The 21,265-nt window shown below is 36.2% G+C and overlaps 2 protein-coding genes across 2 annotated transcripts in view; one reads left to right on the top strand and one right to left on the bottom strand.

Moving 5' to 3' along the window:
* ptprea (protein tyrosine phosphatase receptor type Ea) overlaps window positions 1–21,265 on the top strand; it is a 118,945-nt gene that overhangs the window by 19,899 nt on the left and 77,781 nt on the right. The window lies entirely within an intron of this gene.
* Window positions 13,915–19,979, bottom strand: LOC102692885 (clarin-3). Its single transcript, XM_006630510.3, has 3 exons — window positions 19,627–19,979; window positions 16,057–16,242; window positions 13,915–15,381 (listed from the first exon to the last, which is right to left on the bottom strand). Exons 1-3 carry the CDS (start codon window positions 19,874–19,876, stop codon window positions 15,110–15,112), a joined length of 708 nt encoding a protein of 235 aa, XP_006630573.1. The 5' UTR covers window positions 19,877–19,979; the 3' UTR covers window positions 13,915–15,109.

Raw genomic sequence — 21,265 nt, 5'->3', positions numbered from 1 at the left:
ACAGCGTGGGTTGGTTTTCAGCGAAGACACTGTAATCTGTCCTTTAGATCAGAGCGTTGAATGGATATCATAAAGGCGAAAATTGATAGTTAATTTCAAAAGTACAAAGTATTTGTTAATGTATTTTTTCATTAAATTCAGAGTTCTGAAAAAATACATACTTGTAAATTGCTTAAACTACAGCAATGAATAAATTAGGGTTTACTAAATATTTTGAAAAATATTATTTTGTTGCTTTTTTCAATATCATTGTTAACTACTCAGACTACAATATAATAGTCATCAGGTGGAAGCTCATTGTTATTCCATTCTGGGACATTTATTCTAGATCAAGTAGGGAGCTGCGTCAGCATGCGTAGGCTGTAAAGGAGCAAGTAAAGGTTTATTCCATGCTGAAAAAAGAAGAAAGGAAACACAACGTTTCGGCTCCACAGCACAAAAACACAGAAGGCTCCACAGCCGAAACGTTTTGTTTCCCTTTTCAGCATTTTTTGTAGAGTAATATTATTAAATCCGACGTTAGTCTGAAAAATTAATTGTGCCACCTGCTGGTGAGAAAGAGGTACGACGGTCAACTTTGAGAAACCCAATTACATAAAGCTCCCAAGGAGATGGCCATAAGTATTAAGTGAGCGATGTCGGCATCAAAATTAATATTTGCACAGCTAAGCTTTATATCACAGAAAGGGTGAGTCAGCTGTATGAATTGTAGTCATGATGGCTTAGTTAACATCGTAATATAATCTAGTATTTTGTTTCTTAAATTCATTGGTCATTGTTTATCCTTCCGTTAAGGTTTACAATCATTAATTAGCATACTGCTGTATATCTTATTTATCGAGGAAAAGAAGTTTACTCAAAGATGTTGTTCTTAAATCTTTCCTGCTATTGTGTTCATTACAAAAACAACTTGTTGTGAAGCAAACCAATGTGATCTCAGCAGTGTTAACACATAAAAATAGCAATTACTTGAATACATTTTGAAATGTGATAGTTTTTTTATGATTTGAACCTAAAATTTGCACATAGATTTAATTTATTGCCAATGATCCTGTGTCTTAATTCCTGGTTCTAAAACAATCATGTGAATCATCTTGCTTAAGTACTAAGTGGTTTGAGTTATCTACTAATGTGATTAATATTCTTTAGACTGAACACACATGGTCTCTGTTTGATTAGTTTGTCTGAAGTGTTTTTCCAAGGTAGCATGAAGTTTAAAGTCTCTGCTTAGTTGTACAATGAAATAGACTAATTAATTTTAATTGGAACATCCTGCTATAAGAGGTTTTAGAGGTACCTTTCTGTTTTTTTTTATAATCTCCAATCATTTTTGTTTAATCATTTTTAATAAACCTCAAGCTGCCTATAATAATAATAATTTCACTAAACTTTTACTCTAGTATACTTTATCAGTGCAAAATATTTCTTATTCATTGTGTATTACAATTTACAGGGTTTTTTATTTCCTTTGTAATAGTTCAACTGGTAATGAATGGCTGTGTCAACTGTAGGTAGCAGACACTTGTGATATGTCAATCACCTCATCTAGATGGGTAGGTCCAAGTCTTGTAGTCTTCCCTTTCAGTTAACCACTATAATAGCCCATCATTGTCTGTGTGTTTCAGACCATATTGATGCAAGGTACACATAAATCTTTTTGTCTAGAAATATGCAGAAACAGCAACAGTTGCACATCGGTCTACAGTCATTTTGGTAAAGGTTATACCATTTGGAGATGTCTTTGACCAGAGCCTGTGAATAACCTAAGTGAACAGGAGAGAATATTTCAAGACAAAGTAAAGTAGAAAAATGGCTGCAGGTAGTTTGGAGAAGATGTTATCGGCCATTAACAGTTGGAAGGTACTATAATGGAAGGGCAGGCTACAATTACTTCTCTAGCCTCTTTCGTCTCTCAGTGACAAATTAAGATTAATGAGGAAGATAAATCAGGTTCTTGCTTGCCTTCAGAGTTAGAAAATATTAAGTAAATGTCAGCCCTAGAATGTTTCAGTGACTGACAAGATGTGAACCTCCATGAATGCTTACAAAAACCATTAAGATTGTGTAAGTGTATAATACAATAGTAATATAAAGTGAAATAGTAGCAAACATTGCAACATCAGATGGACATTATTTGCTTAATATGATCAGTGGGAAACATTATCATTCCAGATACGATGCACATAAGATTTATAAGTGCATGTTTAGCATTATTTATTTATTATTTAATAATTAAATGAGATCAAGCACTGTACCCATGCATGCAAGAAGACACAGGTTGCAGTGCTTGACAGTAAAGGTTATACCATCTGGAAATCACATTTATGGCTCTTTACACCAGTGAGTGTTGTTGCTACCTGAGAGATTATAAAGGGATTTCTGGCTTATATCCAAAAGGATTAATGATACAAAATCCATTCCAAATCTGTATTCCTATATCCCAGTGGATATGGAGTGCTACATTATGTGTGAAATCATGGATAGAGATGCTTGACTCAGCTTTGACAAGTTGTTGTGCTTGTCAGCTTCCTCTAATGCACTACACAGCACTTGTGAGGATAAGATTAACTTTACTGCTGTGACAAGAGATTGTGCAGATTTAAAAATGCTTATTTTTTTATTAATACTTCATTTTTTCTTTGTTGTTTCAAATAAAGTGGACTGCTGAACACAAAGAGATCAAATTGGAAGAAACTATTAAATGAAACTGGTGTTCTATTTCTCAGAACCATTTTTTCTGGAAGAATGGTTTTATTATTTTTTAGAAACCCTCTATCATTCACAACAACCTTGTTTTTAAAAAAATGCTGACAGGCTGACAGGTGAAGAAATGAGCTCAGTCCAAGAAAAACTGACCGTTTCCATTGACAACATTTCAACACAGGTCATGCCTGATTGTATCATCTCATGAATCATTCTTTGTCGTTTATCTGACAATTGCCAGATGCTGCATTCTTTCAGTTCCTGTTCCAGAAAATAATGCACCACATCACCATAAAGTGTTATTTTATTTTCACAATAAATGTAATTCAGATTTGATCACTTTATGACTGTATTTAATGAGAGAACAAAGACAAATAAACAGAAAAAAATAATCTTGCATTGTCAAGTTTGAATTTTGCATAACATCTAAAGAAATTTTGGAAAACTGAGAATAAACTATTTGAATTGACCGTTTAATAATTTGCACTCATGGGGTGTGGTACTTTTTTGCTCTGTACTGTACTTTAGATAAGGTGTAAATAAATCAGGCAGTGCTTTGTTTTGTGGTCATTTACAGCAGGTGGTCCATACACATCACGGTATACTCTTCAAAGCTGCTTCCCTGATAAGGCATCAGCAGGCTATCAGTGCTGACAGGACACAGAATGGTTGTACCACCCCTGCTGTCCATACTTCCTTGGCAGACATGTTTACAATCCTGTTTATATAGTCTTGGTGTGTAGTGTACTCAAAAAATAAAATTAAATCGATACCTTTCACCACAATATCATGAAAGCTGAAAAATGGCATACAGGATTTTGTTTTTTCAGTTATTTATAAAATATAATATAAGTCAATTGCTCAAATGATGTATCACTATCATGAAAAGAAGATTAAGTCCCAAGTGGAAATAATACATTTCTGAGGGTTACATGAAGCCATCCAGCAGAATCCTGAATCTACTTTTCATGTGAAACAAAATAAGACTAAAAAGAAACAAAAGATGAATGTATAATTGTTACGCACATTTACCCTCCATTTGTTAAGAAATAATCCTAGATCAGTAACACCTTAAGAAAGGAGGGATGGCTTGAACCATTCAGAAATAAATCCAGTGCTACTCAGCCTTTGCAATACCCTGAGTTATTGAGAGTGATGAAAGGTTCTAAAGTCGCAGTTAAAATGTCCCTTGCAAGGCTGCATCGCAACTCAGAAATATTGGTAATAGTAAAAATAAAATAAGAGTAATAAAGTAGTCTGAGGTTTTTCCAAATGCTTTCCAATGCACTAGGGAGGATGTCCAAGTCGTGCCTAAGCTATGCAAAGCTGGGACCCAACACCTCTTTCTAGAGTAAGGAAGAAAGTACCTAAATGGTTTGAGGCTATTTTCTATGTCCTCTCCCAAGTGTTTACTATAAAGCCAATCAAAATAGCCAGGATAAGGAAGATGTCCCTAAAGAGTTTTGGAATCATTCACTTTTTTGCAATATAGTTCCCTGTGTTATGAATCTACTAAACTGAGCACCATTCTCTTTGATGTTAAAAGGTCTTGCGAATAGTTTTGGATTCACTGACCACCAATTTTGAAAAACACGAGTAACAGAAAATAACAGTTTGGCTCTTGATGTTATTTTAGCTTCATTTACAAGTCGTAGTATATGACAAGGCTATTCAATATACAGGAAACTGAAGTGATCTGATTAAATGAAGAGTAGATACAGCAAAAAACTATCTGCCAAATATCCCAACAAATGTGTCTTAACCCTTGAAGGACCCACAAAATTAGAAAGTGCTAGGAGATCAAAGTCATTTCCACACCTTGTTCATTTTAGGCCTGTCTTCTTTAAGTCACTTAAGAAGAAGACCAGAAAAATGGAGGAAACATTTCACAAGTCACTGATACAAGATTAATCCATCTGCCAGAACTGTTTTGTCATTGGCAGTTCTTTGACAATAAAGGACAAAGAATCATAATAGTTTCCTAGCAAATAGTTTAAGCTCCACGGGTTATACAAGTGCTAACATTTCAAAATGAGTTTCATAAGGGTTGACCCCAAGGCAGCTGCAAATGCTGCAATAATGGAAGACAAAGAATGTGGCCTGTCTGCATTTGTCCTTGGAGCTATGGACTGCAATACTGAGAGGCCACCTTAGGCCAAGCTGCCCATGTTTCTGCAGGTATTCAGGGGATTGTCATGGGGACAGGGTCACATGCTAGAGGGCAAAGGCTGGAGGCCAGAAGGTGTGATTGAATTCTTAAATATATCAGAGATCTGATTAAAGTTAGGTGGTCACGTCCTGCATGCACCACGGATGCAGAGATAACCTAGAGCTAAGGTGTCCCAATCTTGTACCTTTCCAAAACATATTTGACTGTTTTGTCTGAAGAAATGTGTTTTCCTCTGACATATTTAAATGCAACATTAGATAGGTCTAGTATACACTTGCATGACGAACATATCTTCATAAAAGTAAACCTAGCATTTGTTTCAGAATTGAAATGTCTCAACAACTTTGCATTCCTTCCAAAACCTTGGTTTAGCTTTGAATGTTCTGGGTTCAGTCCAGTATAAGGTCATTATATACCTATTCCCTAGAAGCAGATCCAAAACTGTTTAGGACATCACAATTTCCTATGCTAGTAGACAATTGATCATTCCATATTCCTTAAATATTAGAAAATTATAGACTGTAATTTGGTTACAGACTGTAATAACAGAATGTATTGGTCTTACAAACTGGCAGAAAAGAAAAAAAAATCAATAAAAGAAAGAAGAATACAGACGCCGCCTGGTGAGAATTTTCCCCAGAAAGGAAAACTATCAATTTCTCAATTATTAATGTCAAAATCATGATCTATCTACAGTATATATATATCCATCCATCTTCTAACCACCATCCAATTCAGGGTCTCATCAAGCAAGGGGCACAGGGCAGAGTCCACCCTGCATGGAAAACCAGATACTTACATAAATGGCATATAATGTAAAATAAAATATAATTTTCTCGAATGGAAGATCTTGCAGACCGTACACATAATATAAGCAGAAATCAATCATACTGTGTCTAGTTTTCAGCCTAGATTTCTTAAAACTGTTTTAAGGGGATCTCTCTGAATCAACTGTGCCACTGACTTCTAATGTTTAAGTAAAAGGGCACCCCCATTTTCTATGAGTAAAATCAGGTCTACTGTCCTCTGGTCTTGGAATCTCTGTTCAGTTTGAATATGTCCTGCCCCGAAGTCACGGGTGTCCATTTCAAACTACCCAGCAAAGCAGTGCCTGAGAAAATAGGATTCCACAGGTACAAAGACTTCCCCTTTAAACCCTGTCAAACACCCAGAACAGAAGTCCCCTTTAGCTTTGCCTAATCCCTGCATTATCTTCAACAGAACTGAAGGGAAAAGAGGAAGAGATTAGTGCAGTATTTTGATTTTATTCAGCTTTTGTTGACAAACTAAACCAAAGAAGAACACTTGGATTGTCATTTAAATTTGCTGACTGCACGCTTCATGACAACTCACTAATCTGGAAGTATTGTAAAAATTATCTGCTAATTATCTTTTTTAAGACTATGTAATTAAGATTTAACTTTTTGAAGGATTTCTTCATCTCATCCCAAGTCTGTTTGTGCCTGTTACTGTCTTTGTGCAAGTGTAGAGCAGTGTATTTGTGAGAGGAAAAAGTATTCAAAGAAAAACAGACATTCTTTATTTTGGAAGTTAATATGTAGATGACAGTGCTGTTGAACCTAATTAATTGATTTTAAATAACCTCCTCAATTCATGTTGTATATTGACAGTTATATTTTTTTCTGTACCACATTTTAATATGGTAAACTTCACAATTTTTCATATTGTAATTGTAAACTACATATGATTGAAAATCTAACATACCAGTATCCATGTCCATGTCATCTATAATATCAATCTTCTATTGATCTCCTCCACTAGGCATTACCTCAGCTTTAAACACATTTTAATTGAAAAGAAAACATTTTGATTCTAATGACACAAACCATTCAAAACAACAATGAAGTTCTGCACAGACAAACATACAATACAGGATACATGGAATTTAAATTAGACTCTCATTCACACATAATCTGATGACAAAGTAATGTGTATGTTATATGATACATTAACATAATTGACAGCAATGTACAGTATTAGAAAATATGAATTAAACTATTGCAAGTGAACTAGCTCACTTGTAACCACTACTATAAATAAACTTGGAACTTTTAAATATTCTTGAATACCTCTGTTTATATTCATATGAGAACAGTCCTTGATCTGACAGCTACAAATAACTTAGCATTTTATGTGAATATGGGTTATTTGCTTCACTTTTAATCTACAATTTCCCATTAGTACACCTGCAGTGGTTTTTACTTTTGTAAGACTGGCAAGAGAAAACTGTTAAATTGAATTTAAGAAAAGTCTTTGAGGCTGTCACAATGTCTCTGCCTTTGTCTGGTACACATTAACATACCTAATTTTTTTTTGCCCTGTGGGAATTTTTACACATTTTAAGGTGCCTCAATTAAATGCTAAATGACAGAGGACATGAAAATCAAATCTATGTCCAAATGTCTGTTTAGTATCTATTCCCTTCACAAAACACCAAACGTTTAGCTTTCCTTTCTACTTCAAGACTAGGAAGAGCTGTCATAAAATAGAGAGGGGATTATACCTCTGCTTGCAATTTTAAAATCCAGATTAAAAATGTACTACAACAAATTAATGCATTTTATTAATTGTTGTTTTATCCACTTCTACTGTATCTGTCCTTGTTTTTTTCTCTATTCCTTTTTAATACAAGGAGCTTTGCTGTTATTTATTGCTATATCAAATTAAGTTTATTATTATTATTTCTGCAATTATGTTTTTAGTTATTTTCTGATGAGTTGAGTTGCTTTTTAATTACTTTTTGGTCTTTTTGGTTTTCTGTATTGTAACTTTGAAATGAAAACTACAGTGGTAGATTCCTTGTCTTGTAGCAAGATGTGTTGTTACAGTGTATTTGACATGGAGTTGAAAGGGAGAATGTGTTCTCCGTAGGTTCTGAGGCTGACAGAAAGTGCGGAAACAATGGAACAGTTTGTCCCAGGCAAATCATATAAATATATCACGAGCAAGTCTATGTTGTGGTAAAGACTTAAGCAATAATTTGGATACAATTGTTCTACAGAAAGGGACGTTTATTTTCGCTGTTAAAGTATTAAGAGTGAAATGCTGTATTTAAAAGCTTTAAAGCTGAAGTCTTTATAACTTACAATTCTTCTCTTTGAAAAGACAGAATATTAAATTAAATAGAAAATACCAGGCTACCCATTCCTTAAGACAATGTGAAAACCCCAATACACACACAACCCACGCGTACACAGTTTTTTATATGAAGGGTAACAATTGTCTACACAGATAAATTACAGCCAGGAGACTGGAGGTACAGGAAGGGTAGGAGTGCACAACAGTCTCGGCGGACAGCTCTCAGGGCTGGGCTGGCCATGCTACCGTGTTTGTTTTCCTGGTGTGGAGGGAAGGGTGCTGTCAGAGGCTGCCAGTGAGAGGGCATGTGGAGAATAGCACTGCCTGTGGCAATTGCCTTCACAGGCCATGCCACCCACAGAGACAATCCCTCTGGCTCCTGGCCAGATACAGGACACTCAGCAAAGTTGTTGACAGGCAACCTTGTGGCAAGTCACTGACATTTTTTTTGCTTTTTGCCACAACATCCTGTGAGTACAGCGCGGCTAATTGCTGGTCTGTGACCGGGTTGGAGGAAGCTGCACGACACTCCCAGGAGACGAGGTGATGTGAGATTTTTTCTCGGCCAGGAATTGGAAAGGATGTCGACAGTGGCTGGTGTATTAGCCACGGAAGAAAAGCAAAAACCTTTATCTAGTTATAGAGCTATCCAGTTTCAGGATCTATTTCAGTCAAATTTACATAAAATTTGAACCCTCTAAAAGCTCTTAATTGTTTGAAAGGTGAAGGCATGTACCATAGAAAGTAACATCTGGAAACATACTAGATGTACCATGATATCTTGTCAAAAGTAATTCATTTTAATTTTTATGGCAATTTTGTAGAAAAAGCATAGTATTGGTGAGTGTTTAGCGTTTCAATTGCATTGTCAAATCGACTTATTAACACTATGTGTTAAAATATGTTTCAGTGGGCCACTTCCATAATTAAACTTTATTTCTGATGGATCAGAAATTAGACTGACAGAATCTTCTAATACACTGTTCTTGCACAATGATATTTATTACTAAATAATATTTATTTAGAACATCCATATATTTTGTAATCAACCTTTAATTTTAAGAACTGCATTGCATTTCTGTAGAATTCATTAATAAATATTCAAGTAGTCCTTTTACACTTCAGCTTTGAGGTGCAGTGACACAGGAGTCAGAAGGAATTAAACTAAATGAGTGCTAAATTAATTAAAAAGATATTTCCTATACAACTCAAGATTACCTGAAAGCCATACCAATTATACCAGTTTAAAGCATTTCATGCAAATTTTTGAACTTCCTCTGTGATTTGTGATTGATTTTTACTATTGCTGAATGAATTATCAAAATTAAACATTTAGATACTGATAGATTAAACCCTTTGGTGTTCTCCTCAATAATCCGTCTTCTGGGTCTGCTGTTGAGCTACATTTGGCTTCTGTCCTTCTATAGTTCATCACACCAGAAGGCACTAGCAAAGGGTAATTGATCCCCATTGTGGACTCCATACAAGAACACTGAATTAAAATCCTGATTACAAAAAATAATGGAACAAATACACTTTATTGTCATATACTGTAGGTGCCAAATATGAAAGATTGACTATTTTCGTCAGGGAAGTACCTTTTTACTATCTATTCTTTTTTTGTTGTTATTTACTCACTGATAAATAAAGGGAATGACTAACATACCTACAATATAGTGCTGTTTTTCTTGGCCTGTCTTCAGCCAGGCTTCTTCTGTCTTTAATTCACAAATAATGTGAGAATAAATATATCAAGAACTTGTTTTCTTTTATTCACTGGGAAAAAAGCGCCGCTTGACTGTCTAGGTTTCTCATTCCTTTGTTGTGGTGTTTAATTCTCAAAGGGAGAGTAAATCCTTTCAGGGGATCTGCAGGGTGTCTTTCCTGGGCAGGAAGATGTAGAGAGGAACCTGTACAAACAGACTTCTGCATGGGTGATGAAACATAGGATTACATGGCAGACACATCCTCTTAATCCACTTCTATACAAAATGTACAGGAGGTTTGCACAGGAGGACAGGGACCAGAGTAGAGACATTTGTGAATTCATGAAAAATCTGCAGAAACGTATGACTTAATGAGTGTACAATGTGGGCTTTCAAATACTTCAATGGCCTTCAAGAAAGATAATGCAGATCCCGCGTAAAACTCTGTCATTCTCTTCTGGCGGACTTCCCACTTTCACATGGCTTTAACATGAATAGACCCTTGGAAGGATTTGATATGGATAAGCTGACATGCACCACTTAAGAAGGTGACTGGTGGAGAAGTAGGCTTATCTTTGTAATGCACTGTGTCTAAGAATTGCCAGGGTTTCGATATGGTTAACTTACAACTGAAAGCAGCATCCATCGTGGGAATATGCCAGTGTGGTGTAAACATCATGTGTCATTGCACAAATTGATCCTTCTGCAGGTAATTGCCCGATAGTCTGTTTCCAGTGATTTCTCATTTTTTCTTGACAGATACAGTGCAGGAAAAATTTTAAAGGAAAATCCATTTGTGAGAGGAGCATCTGTTCCTACATTTAATCAAAGGGAAAAATGTGTTTTACCATATACATCTACTGAAAGCAAGGAATGTCCCATAAGCTGTAAGTCAGATGTGGTGCAGTTTAAAAATTGCTTACAATTGCGTATTATTGAAAAACTGCCAGGAATTACTCAATTCTGTGTACACTGTAAAACAACATTTACTTCCTTCTTAAGATTTCAGTTTGCTAATAATTAATTAATAATTAATAATAATCTTTTCTTGGAGAACATGAAAAAATTGTAAGAGAAGTTATGAGAAGTAGGTATAGTATGTTATTCTTCTGTAGAGATCTGTAATGTACTGTATATGGGCTGAGCTAAAACTAATTTATAATAATTCCTTACACTTACATAATACGTTTCTGGACACTCCACTCAAAGCGCTTTACAGGTAGTGGGGACTCCCCTCCACCAATGTTTAGCCCCACCTGGATGATGCAATGGCAGCCAAAGTCTTCCAGTTCACCACACATCAGCAATCAGTGGGGAGGAGAACTGAATAATAAAACCAAATCATAAATGCGGATTATTAGGAGGTCTTGATTCTTGATTGGTAAAAGCTATAGGGAAATTCAACCAGGATGCCAGGGTAACACCAGTACTCTTTTCAAGAAACACCATGGGATTTTTTAATGACCACTGAAAGTCAGGACCTCAGTTTTACATCTTATCCACAAGATGGCTCCTTTTTTACAGTATAATATCCCCATGACTATACTCGGGTATTATGACCCACACAGATCATCAAATTTAATGTTGAACATCCCCTACTGGTCCAAGTAACAACTCTTCCAGCAGTGACCTTTGCTTTCCCAGAAGGTCTCCCATCCAGGTCTCCCATGGTCTCCCATCCTCACACCAGCTTAGCTTCAGTGGGTTGCCAGTTGTGACTTGCAGGGTGATATACTGTAGCTGCTGACACATATCGCTATTACACATTTTGTAGAATATATTTATTGTTTCAATTTCAAATATTATTTTTACTTAAAAATAATAGGCTGTGGCAGTAAAAAGCTAGTAGAACCTTCCAATACTTTCTTAATTCTACACTTCAGTGCTGGACATCTTGCTCAATTGCATTTTGTACTCTGGATCATAAGCAAACACTAGGGTTCTGCCAGAAGAGGGCAGCAGATAATTTGTTTTTTTTATTTCCTGAAAGACCATTGGAGTTACTATTGCACCCTAGTAACATACCTTAGTTACAAGTATTGTGTAAGCTTACTGCCATAATACGAGGATAGTTGCCCAAAATGTTGGTGATTAAAGAATGTTTTTCAAGGCCTCAATAAGTCTGTAAAGTTTGTAGTTTTCACTTTTTACAAACTGTATTCAAAAGCAACATAGAGAAATTCATGTTCTGCACACACACTCATGTAATTTTGACTTAATTATAGTGATTAAATCACAAAATCCAAGGGTCTTTTGAAATAAGATCAATAACACTTGTTTTTGAAGAATGTCTGCATCATATTGAGTTGTATGAAGTTTGAATGTTATAGTGTGAAGTCATACTAAGAGGAAATTGGCTGCAGCCTTCAGTTCTAATTTAAAAAAAAAGATCTATTGACACATTTCACCTCTGCTAATGGTATACATAGTAAGATATACATAGTAAGTAGCTTACATTTCTTCAGAATCAAGAGTGAAACATGAATCAGAAGACACAAGTGGAAAATACGTAGGACTGCATTTAAAACTGAGAACAGGAGGCACTTTTTTATCCAAAGGGCAATGGATAAAAAATACATGCAGCTCAGCCTTTTTGTTGAAGTCATTGCCCTGACTTCTTTCAGGTATGAGGTCCTTGGATCAGTGAGATATTAACTACCAAATAGTGTCAATGGGCCACATGGGATCCTTTAATTTCTAAACTTTCTAATATTCTTATGTAATTGTTTACACTTAAAGGAAGCTCATATTTCCCCCCTTGTGTCACATTAATAAACCTCTTCACATGTTGTGGTGTTAAGCTGTTAATGCTGTATAAGAATGCCATTCTTCAGGGATTTAAACGGCTCCTATGTGCATGCTTCCTAGTTCCCAGTACTGTTTGAGAAACAGTTTGTTTCCTCGAGCTTATGAAAAAAAACAACTGAGTACAATTTTACATTGGTATCTATATAAAAAAGAACAGAAAAGGCTAATTGTACCAGACAAGTGTTAACTTATCTAGTATGTTTGATTAAATTCCATTTCCAATTAAATGTGGACTTCTTTATAAATTGGTTTCTAAGAATATGTGAATAATATTTAGTCTCATCAAAAGGTTTAACCTCTCAGCTGTTCAACGTTAATTTGCACCAGAGGAGCAAACATAATTAAATGGTATGTTTTGAACACAGATTTAAATTCTTATCCCAGTAGAGAACAAATATATTTTCCTGGCACAAAATAAGCACATCTTACAAAAACTGGAAGTCCAGTAGATATCTAATCCTTAATTTTACAGAAAGGGAAATATTCCTGTATTGTCCAGAGCAGCTAAATACTTTAAAGAAGATCACCATTTTTAAATTGTGATTCATTAAATTCCAAAAGGACAACAAATATTTTTTAAGGTAAAATATTTTTTTAGATTTATAGCAATCCTATCTTAAAAGCAGCAACCATTACACACATGCATACACATGTGGTATTTGAACATCAAATTTAATGGCTTTCTTCTATAAGTGTAGCTTTTATAGCAGGATAAGTATTTACCTTTATACTCCCAGCAGTCAGATCTTACACACAACTTACATAAGAAAGCAACCAATACAATTATCATATTATCCAAGACTTCTATGAAAATGTTAATCAAATAGCTTAATGTTAAACTTATCCAACAATAAAAGGTCAGAAAGTCAACAACTCTAATGTGCATTTTGAAAAATTGTATGACGCAGAACATATTCTCCTGCATTTTTCTGTCATGCCACAACAGAGTATTTTCATGATCAAAGTCTATAGTCCTGTTCCAGAGTTCTATAAGGTTATATTAGTATGAAAATAAACTTGTAATCCTTTGAAAAGTGGTATCTTTGGTAACTTGTAAAATGGATTTTGGGTTTGGATAATGCTTTATAATCTACTCTCATGCAGAGGTCAAAAAGGAAATGTGCATTTTCTATGTTTTAAGATGAATTTGCACAAGAAAGATTGGACATCATTTTATACAAAAGTGAAAGAAGCTGCATGGTTTTTCTTTTTCTCACTTTGAACTCATTTTACATGGAGAACATAAATGCCTAATTCTTAATATTATAACTTTAAGAAAACAGACCAAATTTTTAAACAGGTGAGTACAGTACACAATAAGTTATAAAATAATTATAATCTTATTTACAAGAGCAACGAACAAATGACAATAACAAGACTCTTAAGAACTACATCTAAATCTGCAAGACGCTACAGTATGTTCCAATATGATTAGCAGTTTTTTTTATTTTCTGCAATAGAATGGATAGTGCTTGACCATAGTTACAGTTATCTGAAGCAAAATGGAAAAATGGTTCCTTTCTATGTTGTTGTGATTCATTAATATACTGATCGAAAAAAGAAATGCAACATTTTCTGGAATGAGAATACTATAGTTATAGCTTATGTACTTTCACAAAAAGTTGTCAGTTTGTTTTAAGCCCTCTGACCAGCAATACAGCTTGTGCAGTGAGGCATTGCAACTTGCTAATTTCATGAAAGCTCGTTAGGTTCACTTTTGCCGAACAAGGTCTTGGTGGAACAATGCCTGATCAGGTCACTTTTAAAAAACCCTTAATTCACAGCTTAGGTCACTGCAAGAAAAAGGCTACACTTGGTCAGTTTTCTGTGCATTCCATAATGCCTTGAATGTCACCCGAAGCAAGGGAGAGGGCCACTGGCATGCTGCAGGCAGGCATGTCATGTGCCAGCGTTGCCAGACACTATGGAGTAAGCCACTCTACTGTGTCCCGACTGCAGAGAAAGTTTCAGCAGACCGGCAGGACAGATGACCGTCCAAGATCCGGTCACCCTCAAGTGACCACACCAGAGCAGCACTGACACATCAGACTGGTTCATCTAAGAGATCGTTTCAGATCTGCCACCCATACTGCTGCTGAAACTGCCAGCAGACACAATGCCTGCATCAGTGACAGGACAGTGATGCTCCATGCTGCTGCCCTTAGAGCAAGGTGACCCATCAGAGGCCCTCAGCTCACACCTCCTAGACGTTACACCCAACTGGCTTGGGCCAGACAGAGGCTGTGATGGACTTGTCAGCAGTGGCATCAGGACCTCTTCATGGATGGGTCACTCTTCAGCCTGTTCCACGCAGATGGGAGTGCCAGAGGATGAGGTGTTGCATTTCTTTTTTCTATCAGTATATATAGTTTACAGAATATTCTAAAGTGTGATGTTTGATTTATATAAGAAATTAATTTGAGAACATGTTCTGAAAGTATCATTTTCATTTTAAAAGGTGTGAATTAATGAGAAAAATGTACTTAGTTATTGTAGTTTTGTACATTAGTTTTCCCAGGACACAAGTTCGTCTCTACAGTCTGACACGAAGAGGGGATGTAGGTGCAAAAAGACTAATGTAAATTCACACAAGTCTCTGCAATGTTGAACAAAGTCAAGCCCACTAATACATCATCACTTCCTTAGGAGCTTCCTCTGTGGGCCTCTCCTGTTTCTTCTTCTCAGTGTAACTGGCATGAGCATAGACGAAAATGATAACGATGGCACACAGAGAGCTGAGAAAGGCAGGAATCAGGAGGTAAAACGGGAAGTTCAGATTGTTCCGAATATTATAAAGTGAAATTTCATTCCTGATACCTATAATGATGGCAGCAGATACATTCTGCACTTCAACGTTCACCACAAACAAGATGAGTGCCAAAAAAATGAGGATACCTGAAAGAAATAAGATGATTAAAGAATTAATTTTTTTTTAAAAATAAACAAACATTCTTTTTCATCAATATCTGAAATGATACTGAATTTCGTCTTGTCTGCCACTGCAAATGGGTTGCTAATTTGTGCCAAGTGCAGGGTCAGTAAAAAATAACTATAATTAGAATTCTTCAGCATCTACAGTATACAGGACATACTTTTTCAGGATATTGTTAATTAAACATTCTGAAAAATGAGCTTTAATGGAAATGAACAGGAACACGGGACAGAGTTAGACTATGGTAGTGCAGAGATTCAGTGAGCATAGAAGTCACTGTCACTCAGATAGCCCTAATAATATGACAACATCCAGCACCCAGCTAACAAAAAAACTAATTCTGGTACAATGTGCAGCTTTAGCTTTTTACACCTCAGCCAAAGCCAATCACATTAGCCTACAATTCCCACAAGAACATGGTAAATTTGAAATGTTTTAGAGAAGTACCAAAACAATTATTGTTTAACAAGTCTGTATTTCACTTTTAAATGAATCACCTCACCTCCATTCTACTCCCTTTCTTTCAAAGGGATTCAGAGCTTCTAAATCTGGTGTTTTGATTTGTGAGCCTTGTCATAAATAGTCAATCTGATTAACTGGCAGTACTGCGGAAAGGACTAGAAAGACATGACTCTCACCACTAATGGAGCTGCAGGTGTACAGTCCCAAGGGTCCCAAATATGTCTCATAGGGGTTGCTGACGGAGTTGTACATGGTGATAATAAAGCTGCCCGCTGTGCTAATCAAGCTGATGATTAGGAATGACACAACCATGCAGTGCAGGATGTGTGGAACACCCTTTTGTTTTTCTAGTGCTTCCAAAACTGAGGAAAAAATGAGAGACAAACAGAGGCTTTCATGTTAGTGCTTGTTACAAAGTGATTTAATCAGGCCATCTTCAGTGTGGTTCCCCAGGTGGATGAAATGGAACATGCTAAACAGATTTAGAGCTCTGCCATGTCTTGTGTACCACTAATTTAGCAAAATGTTTTGTCATGCTCTAAATGGTAACTTTACTATGGTTCAGAGCAGTGAGAAAGTTAGCTAAAGAAATATTAATAAATTAAAAATCTGTAAATGTGTATCCATGTCTCAGTTTATTACTATTGCTGTTTTTGCCACTTGTCCATTTTAGACAAAGCCACAATTTAGCAAGAAGTATTACAAAAAATAAATATATCTTTAAAAATGCATGCTTCTCACAATGAAAAACCATTATGTACAATGGCACCTAAATTGCATACTCATCATTCATGACAATAGATCAAATGAATGGAAAATATTATTTGTGATCTAAGATATTTTTTTCTCTGCTCATGACTAGGTAAGCTTAACCCAGCACTCATCTATACATGTTCATAAACATTTGAAACCAAGCCAAAGTTAACATTTTTATTTTCTCACCAAGTACAGGGAGAGAAAGATGCTTTACCAGTTATCTTTATCATTTTGTGTGAGCCCAGCACATTAATGTCACAACACTCAATACAGGCATTAGCATAAATACTATTGACCTTGTCTGGGAAAGAGAAGGTTTAAGGTGTCTGCCTGATGTTTTGAGCATACTGACTGCTGGAACAGACCCTAAAATGAAGACTGACAGACTGCTTCCTGGATTATTAATGATAGGCACCTCTCAGCATAGCTCCAACTGACAACAGAGCACAGTAAGGTTTTGCTTTTGCTTTGGTCCCTGTACAGTAGTTTATATAGATATGATGAAAGTGTTGTCGCATGTCAGCTGTAGAGGTATATCCTCCTGTTGTATGACCTGTTCATACTATAATACATTTAGCAGGAAGCAGGATTAGTGTGATTCCTGCAGAACCTAAGGTAAAAATGTGTAAGCCTTATGTAAGGGATTACCCATTGTGGTAGCAGGCTCACAAGTGCTGGGACTTTGCCTTTGGGTCCCAGAGCTGTATACACCTCCTCAGTGCCTGGCTGTTTTCTCAAAATTACCAGAAAACATGGCTTTTCTGAACACTAACACCTGGACTCCCCAAGTGTACTGTAAACTAAGAGCTGCTGGGGTAGAGTTGTGATTAGTCAGCCAGCTCTCTGAACCTCCGGAGAAACAGTGACCCCTGCATCTGTGACTTGCAACTCTAACTATCCTGTACATCACTGCGAGGCTTGTAGCATGAATTATTTATGGACTGCGGATCAGATGAGCCTGTCTGTTCCTCCTCATTCCTGTTGCTCTCAGCTGAGATGTAAAGAAATAATTAGTGATACCAGGTGGGGTTTTTGGGAGGGGGTATAAGATAAAACCATCAGTGATTAAAATTTTACAAAATCACTGTTGCTCTATTACACAGTACTAAAATAATTATGGCCTTCTAAAATTCATTAAAATTGCAAAACAGTTTTATTCTCCTCTAGTCTTAGTATTATTCTTAATAGTAGAAGCCATTGCACAGTAAATATCTTTTTTCCAAATTTAAACAACCACAAACGATTTTGACCTTTTGATATAGTAACTAAGATTCCAAGCTTCCTGAGCCTGGGAGCCTATAATGACTGTTAGGATTTTTTTTTGTATTTCTTTTTTTTTTAAATTTTTATTTTATAAAAAATTACCAAGCGATATGGACCACCTGAGTGGCTCACCTGGTAAAGGTGCTCACCTGGTAAAAGCACAGGATGAGCTCTGTGATCACGGGTTCAAGCCTTTGTCATGTGACTAACTATTGCGACTGGGATTCCCCAAGTGGTTGCAACCAACTGGCACCCAGTGTTGTGCAGGATTACTCAACTCCCAGTGACACAGTGACCTCTGCAGTCTCCCTGTCACTGAAGGATGTGTCTCTCCTTGATTGGTGCTGTGTATCCTGTGGTACAGGGCTGTATTGCCCGTGATGTGTGAAAAGACACATGACTGGAAGGTGGGGGCATCACAGTAGTCTACACTTCCTCGTTCTCCCCTGTGTGTGTCTGCAGATGCCACAGCATGTAGCATTGAAGTCCAAACACACCATTTCAGATTGGGAGGTCATACCATACACATTTTTTACATTTATAGAAGAAAATGACCAAAAGTAACCAAAGCAATTCCTTTGCAATCAGGCTAATATCATTAATAACTCACATCACGTAAAGTCTCCAAATCCTACATTGCTCCAACAAATATGGATACCAAAAAGGCAGCCTCAATATTATCAAAGCACATCACAGTCTTCAAACTTTTTTGTCCCAAAAGAACACTGTCACGCCCTCTGCAGCCAGAGGGTGCTCCTTCTCTGTCCTGTCCCTAGTTTCTGGTCTGCTATCCTTCCGGTCCCTCTCTTTCCCTTGGGCTATATATTTCCGGGTCTTGCACTCTGTCCTGGCTCAGCATTGACGTTCGGATGTCCTGAGACCCGCCTAGCACCCCCACGTCCGCTACCTGAGGGCATAGGTTTCTATACGGCATTCCCGAACTCTTTGCACTAATGAGCCAGGGTCTTTTTCCCGTCTCGCCGCTATGCATATGGGTCTTTTTCCGCTCTCCTGCTCCCCACGGTTAGTCCCTTTGGACGTCCATGACAAACACATCATTCCTGAGATAACCAAACTGAAACATGGGAAAATTTGCTGTACAAATCTGTGAGTGTCTGACCTCTTTCTTTTTCTTCTCAAAATCTGTACTTCTTCTTCATATTATGAAACTGCTATACTACAATATTATAGTATACTAGTATACATACTAGAAAAACACCTCAGGAGATCAATTCCAAACTTACCAAGCCATGGGGATAACAGAATTCAGCCTCCTAAAATGAATAGAATCTTTCTGACTAACATACTAGAACTTAACTTAGACAACAATTGTATAAAGGTTTTGTCAAAACCAACATGCTTTGTTTCTGACAAATCCATACACATGAGAACTTCATTAAGAACAGGCATTAATAAGTCATTTTTCACAAATATACAACCAAATAGAGGCTTCACCGACGTTTTTCTTCTAATTTTCTTCCAACCTTTCTTTCTTTTTCTTCTGATGTTCAATAGTGTTTTTGTGAATATACAGTACTTAGATGGTCACCAGATGAAAGGCAATACAACTTACAATTAATCTAAAATATTGTTATTTTTAAAAAGCTAAACAGGACTAATTAAAATAAATAAGTTGGAAAACATAATCAAGAGGAGAAAAAACATAAAAAAGAAAAAAACTGAAAAACTTTTATAAGCTTCACGAATTTCAAAAGAAAATAAATTACCTTGTACATTCTCAAGGGAAGAACCAAAAATTGGACAAAAAGATAGTAGTCCTTTAGCTGTAAAAAGCCCATAGGTGATAGACGCACTGCTGGTACCATTGGGATTGGTACTGTTACTATTTATGCCTGAACAGTCCATTTCAGAAGAGACCCACTCAGTAGAGGACAGTGTATAGCACACTATTGAAAAGCAAACAGTGCTGGCAAGAGCTCCCGACAAGAAACAAATAGTTTTCCTTCTCGAAGGCATTTTTGCAGGGTTATTCTTTCGATGGTTTCAATGTGATGTTCAATTGTTTTATATTTTGCCTTTAAATGTGTGGCACCTTCCAACAGCAAAGAAGTGTCAGTGTTTCTTCTGCTACAGACTCTCTTACAGCAGGAAATAATAAAAGATGATCATTAAACTGAGAAAGAGCAATAAAGGGCATAATCAAGCATGTGAACTTTGATCAGGTGAAAATCGGTTACCATAGTGTTCATTTATTATCTAACATCATAAATAGGATGTAAGAAATTGCCCTTTCAACTATTTTTAGTGAGTTGTTAAACCTTTTGTATGGCATATTTTTGTGATAGGATGATAATTAGTATGATTCCCATCTGCAAACTTAAATGGTTACCTTATTCCCTGCCTTGCTGTATTGGAGATCTCCAGAGGTAATTCATAAACCTCATTATATTCATAAGACTATGGTAAAAGTTTTCCGGCCTTTCAGAACTAAATTACATTCAAATTGAGAGCATGTTGCACACATTTTTTCATTGACAGTGAGGACATTTTTGGACCATAAATAATTTATTGTATTTACATATCCCTCGATTCAAGAAGCGTTTTCCTGAAAAGACATTTGTAATACATGAATGTAACCACTGCAACAATGACATCAGTATAATGATGGAAAACCTGACAGGCACTGAAGTTACCTTACGTACAGTATTTATGATCATTATTGTACTAGGACCAAAGTCCAGACTTTTCCCCGAGAAAGGGGAAATATTTAAATATTTAAATATTTATACATAGCTAATGTATGCTGATTGGTGAGTCCAGGCTGTCAGTGTAGAGCTGGGCTAGAAATAGTTTAAGAACTCTGTGAATAAAACCATTCTGACAAAGAAAGAACTTCCTTAAAAGATTTACAAAACAAAATTCAGTTAAATATGGGACAATACTGCAAGCAGGGGCAAAAATATTATAGTAGAAAGATTGCAATGGAGCAATAAATGATAAAAGTTCATCCCCAGCATTACAATAGTAAAAGAATAGTAAAGGATGAAGTTAAGTTTCTCAGAATTCATTAAGAATGCTTAGATAATGAAAAGGGAAATGGCTAATAAATAAAATTAAGATTTCCACCAAGACAGGGGGGGTAATACCCATTGACTGGAAACTTGTTAATATAGCACCATCCATAAAAAGGATGAGAAATGCTTTAATTATAGACCAATACATCCTGCTTCTAATAAGTGTGAGGTTATAGAGGTGATGATAAGAATTAAACTAGAGGAATCTTTGTATCGTAATAAGATTCTAGGGCATAGTCAACAATGATTTAGAAGAGATACATAAGGTTTTGCTTAACTAACTTGTTGTTTTAACAAGAAACAACAAAAATGGATACAAACAGAATGTATT

The sequence above is a fragment of the Lepisosteus oculatus genome, chromosome 4 (assembly GCF_040954835.1).
Source record: "Lepisosteus oculatus isolate fLepOcu1 chromosome 4, fLepOcu1.hap2, whole genome shotgun sequence".
NCBI classification, from domain to species: Eukaryota; Metazoa; Chordata; class Actinopteri; order Semionotiformes; family Lepisosteidae; genus Lepisosteus; species Lepisosteus oculatus.
This window is presented reverse-complemented; position numbering and strand designations above follow the sequence as displayed.

Excerpts from the sequence above, each read along its gene's own strand:
- LOC102692885 (XM_006630510.3), bottom strand. The coding sequence starts at position 19,876 with ATGCCTTCGAGAAGGAAAACTATTTGTTTCTTGTCGGGAGCTCTTGCC. Across the intron at positions 16,243-19,626 it reads TTCCCTTGAGAATGTACAAG|TTTTGGAAGCACTAGAAAAA; the intron begins GTAATTTATTTT and ends TTTTTTCCTCAG. Across the intron at positions 15,382-16,056 it reads CACCTGCAGCTCCATTAGTG|GTATCCTCATTTTTTTGGCA; the intron begins GTGAGAGTCATG and ends TATTTCTTTCAG.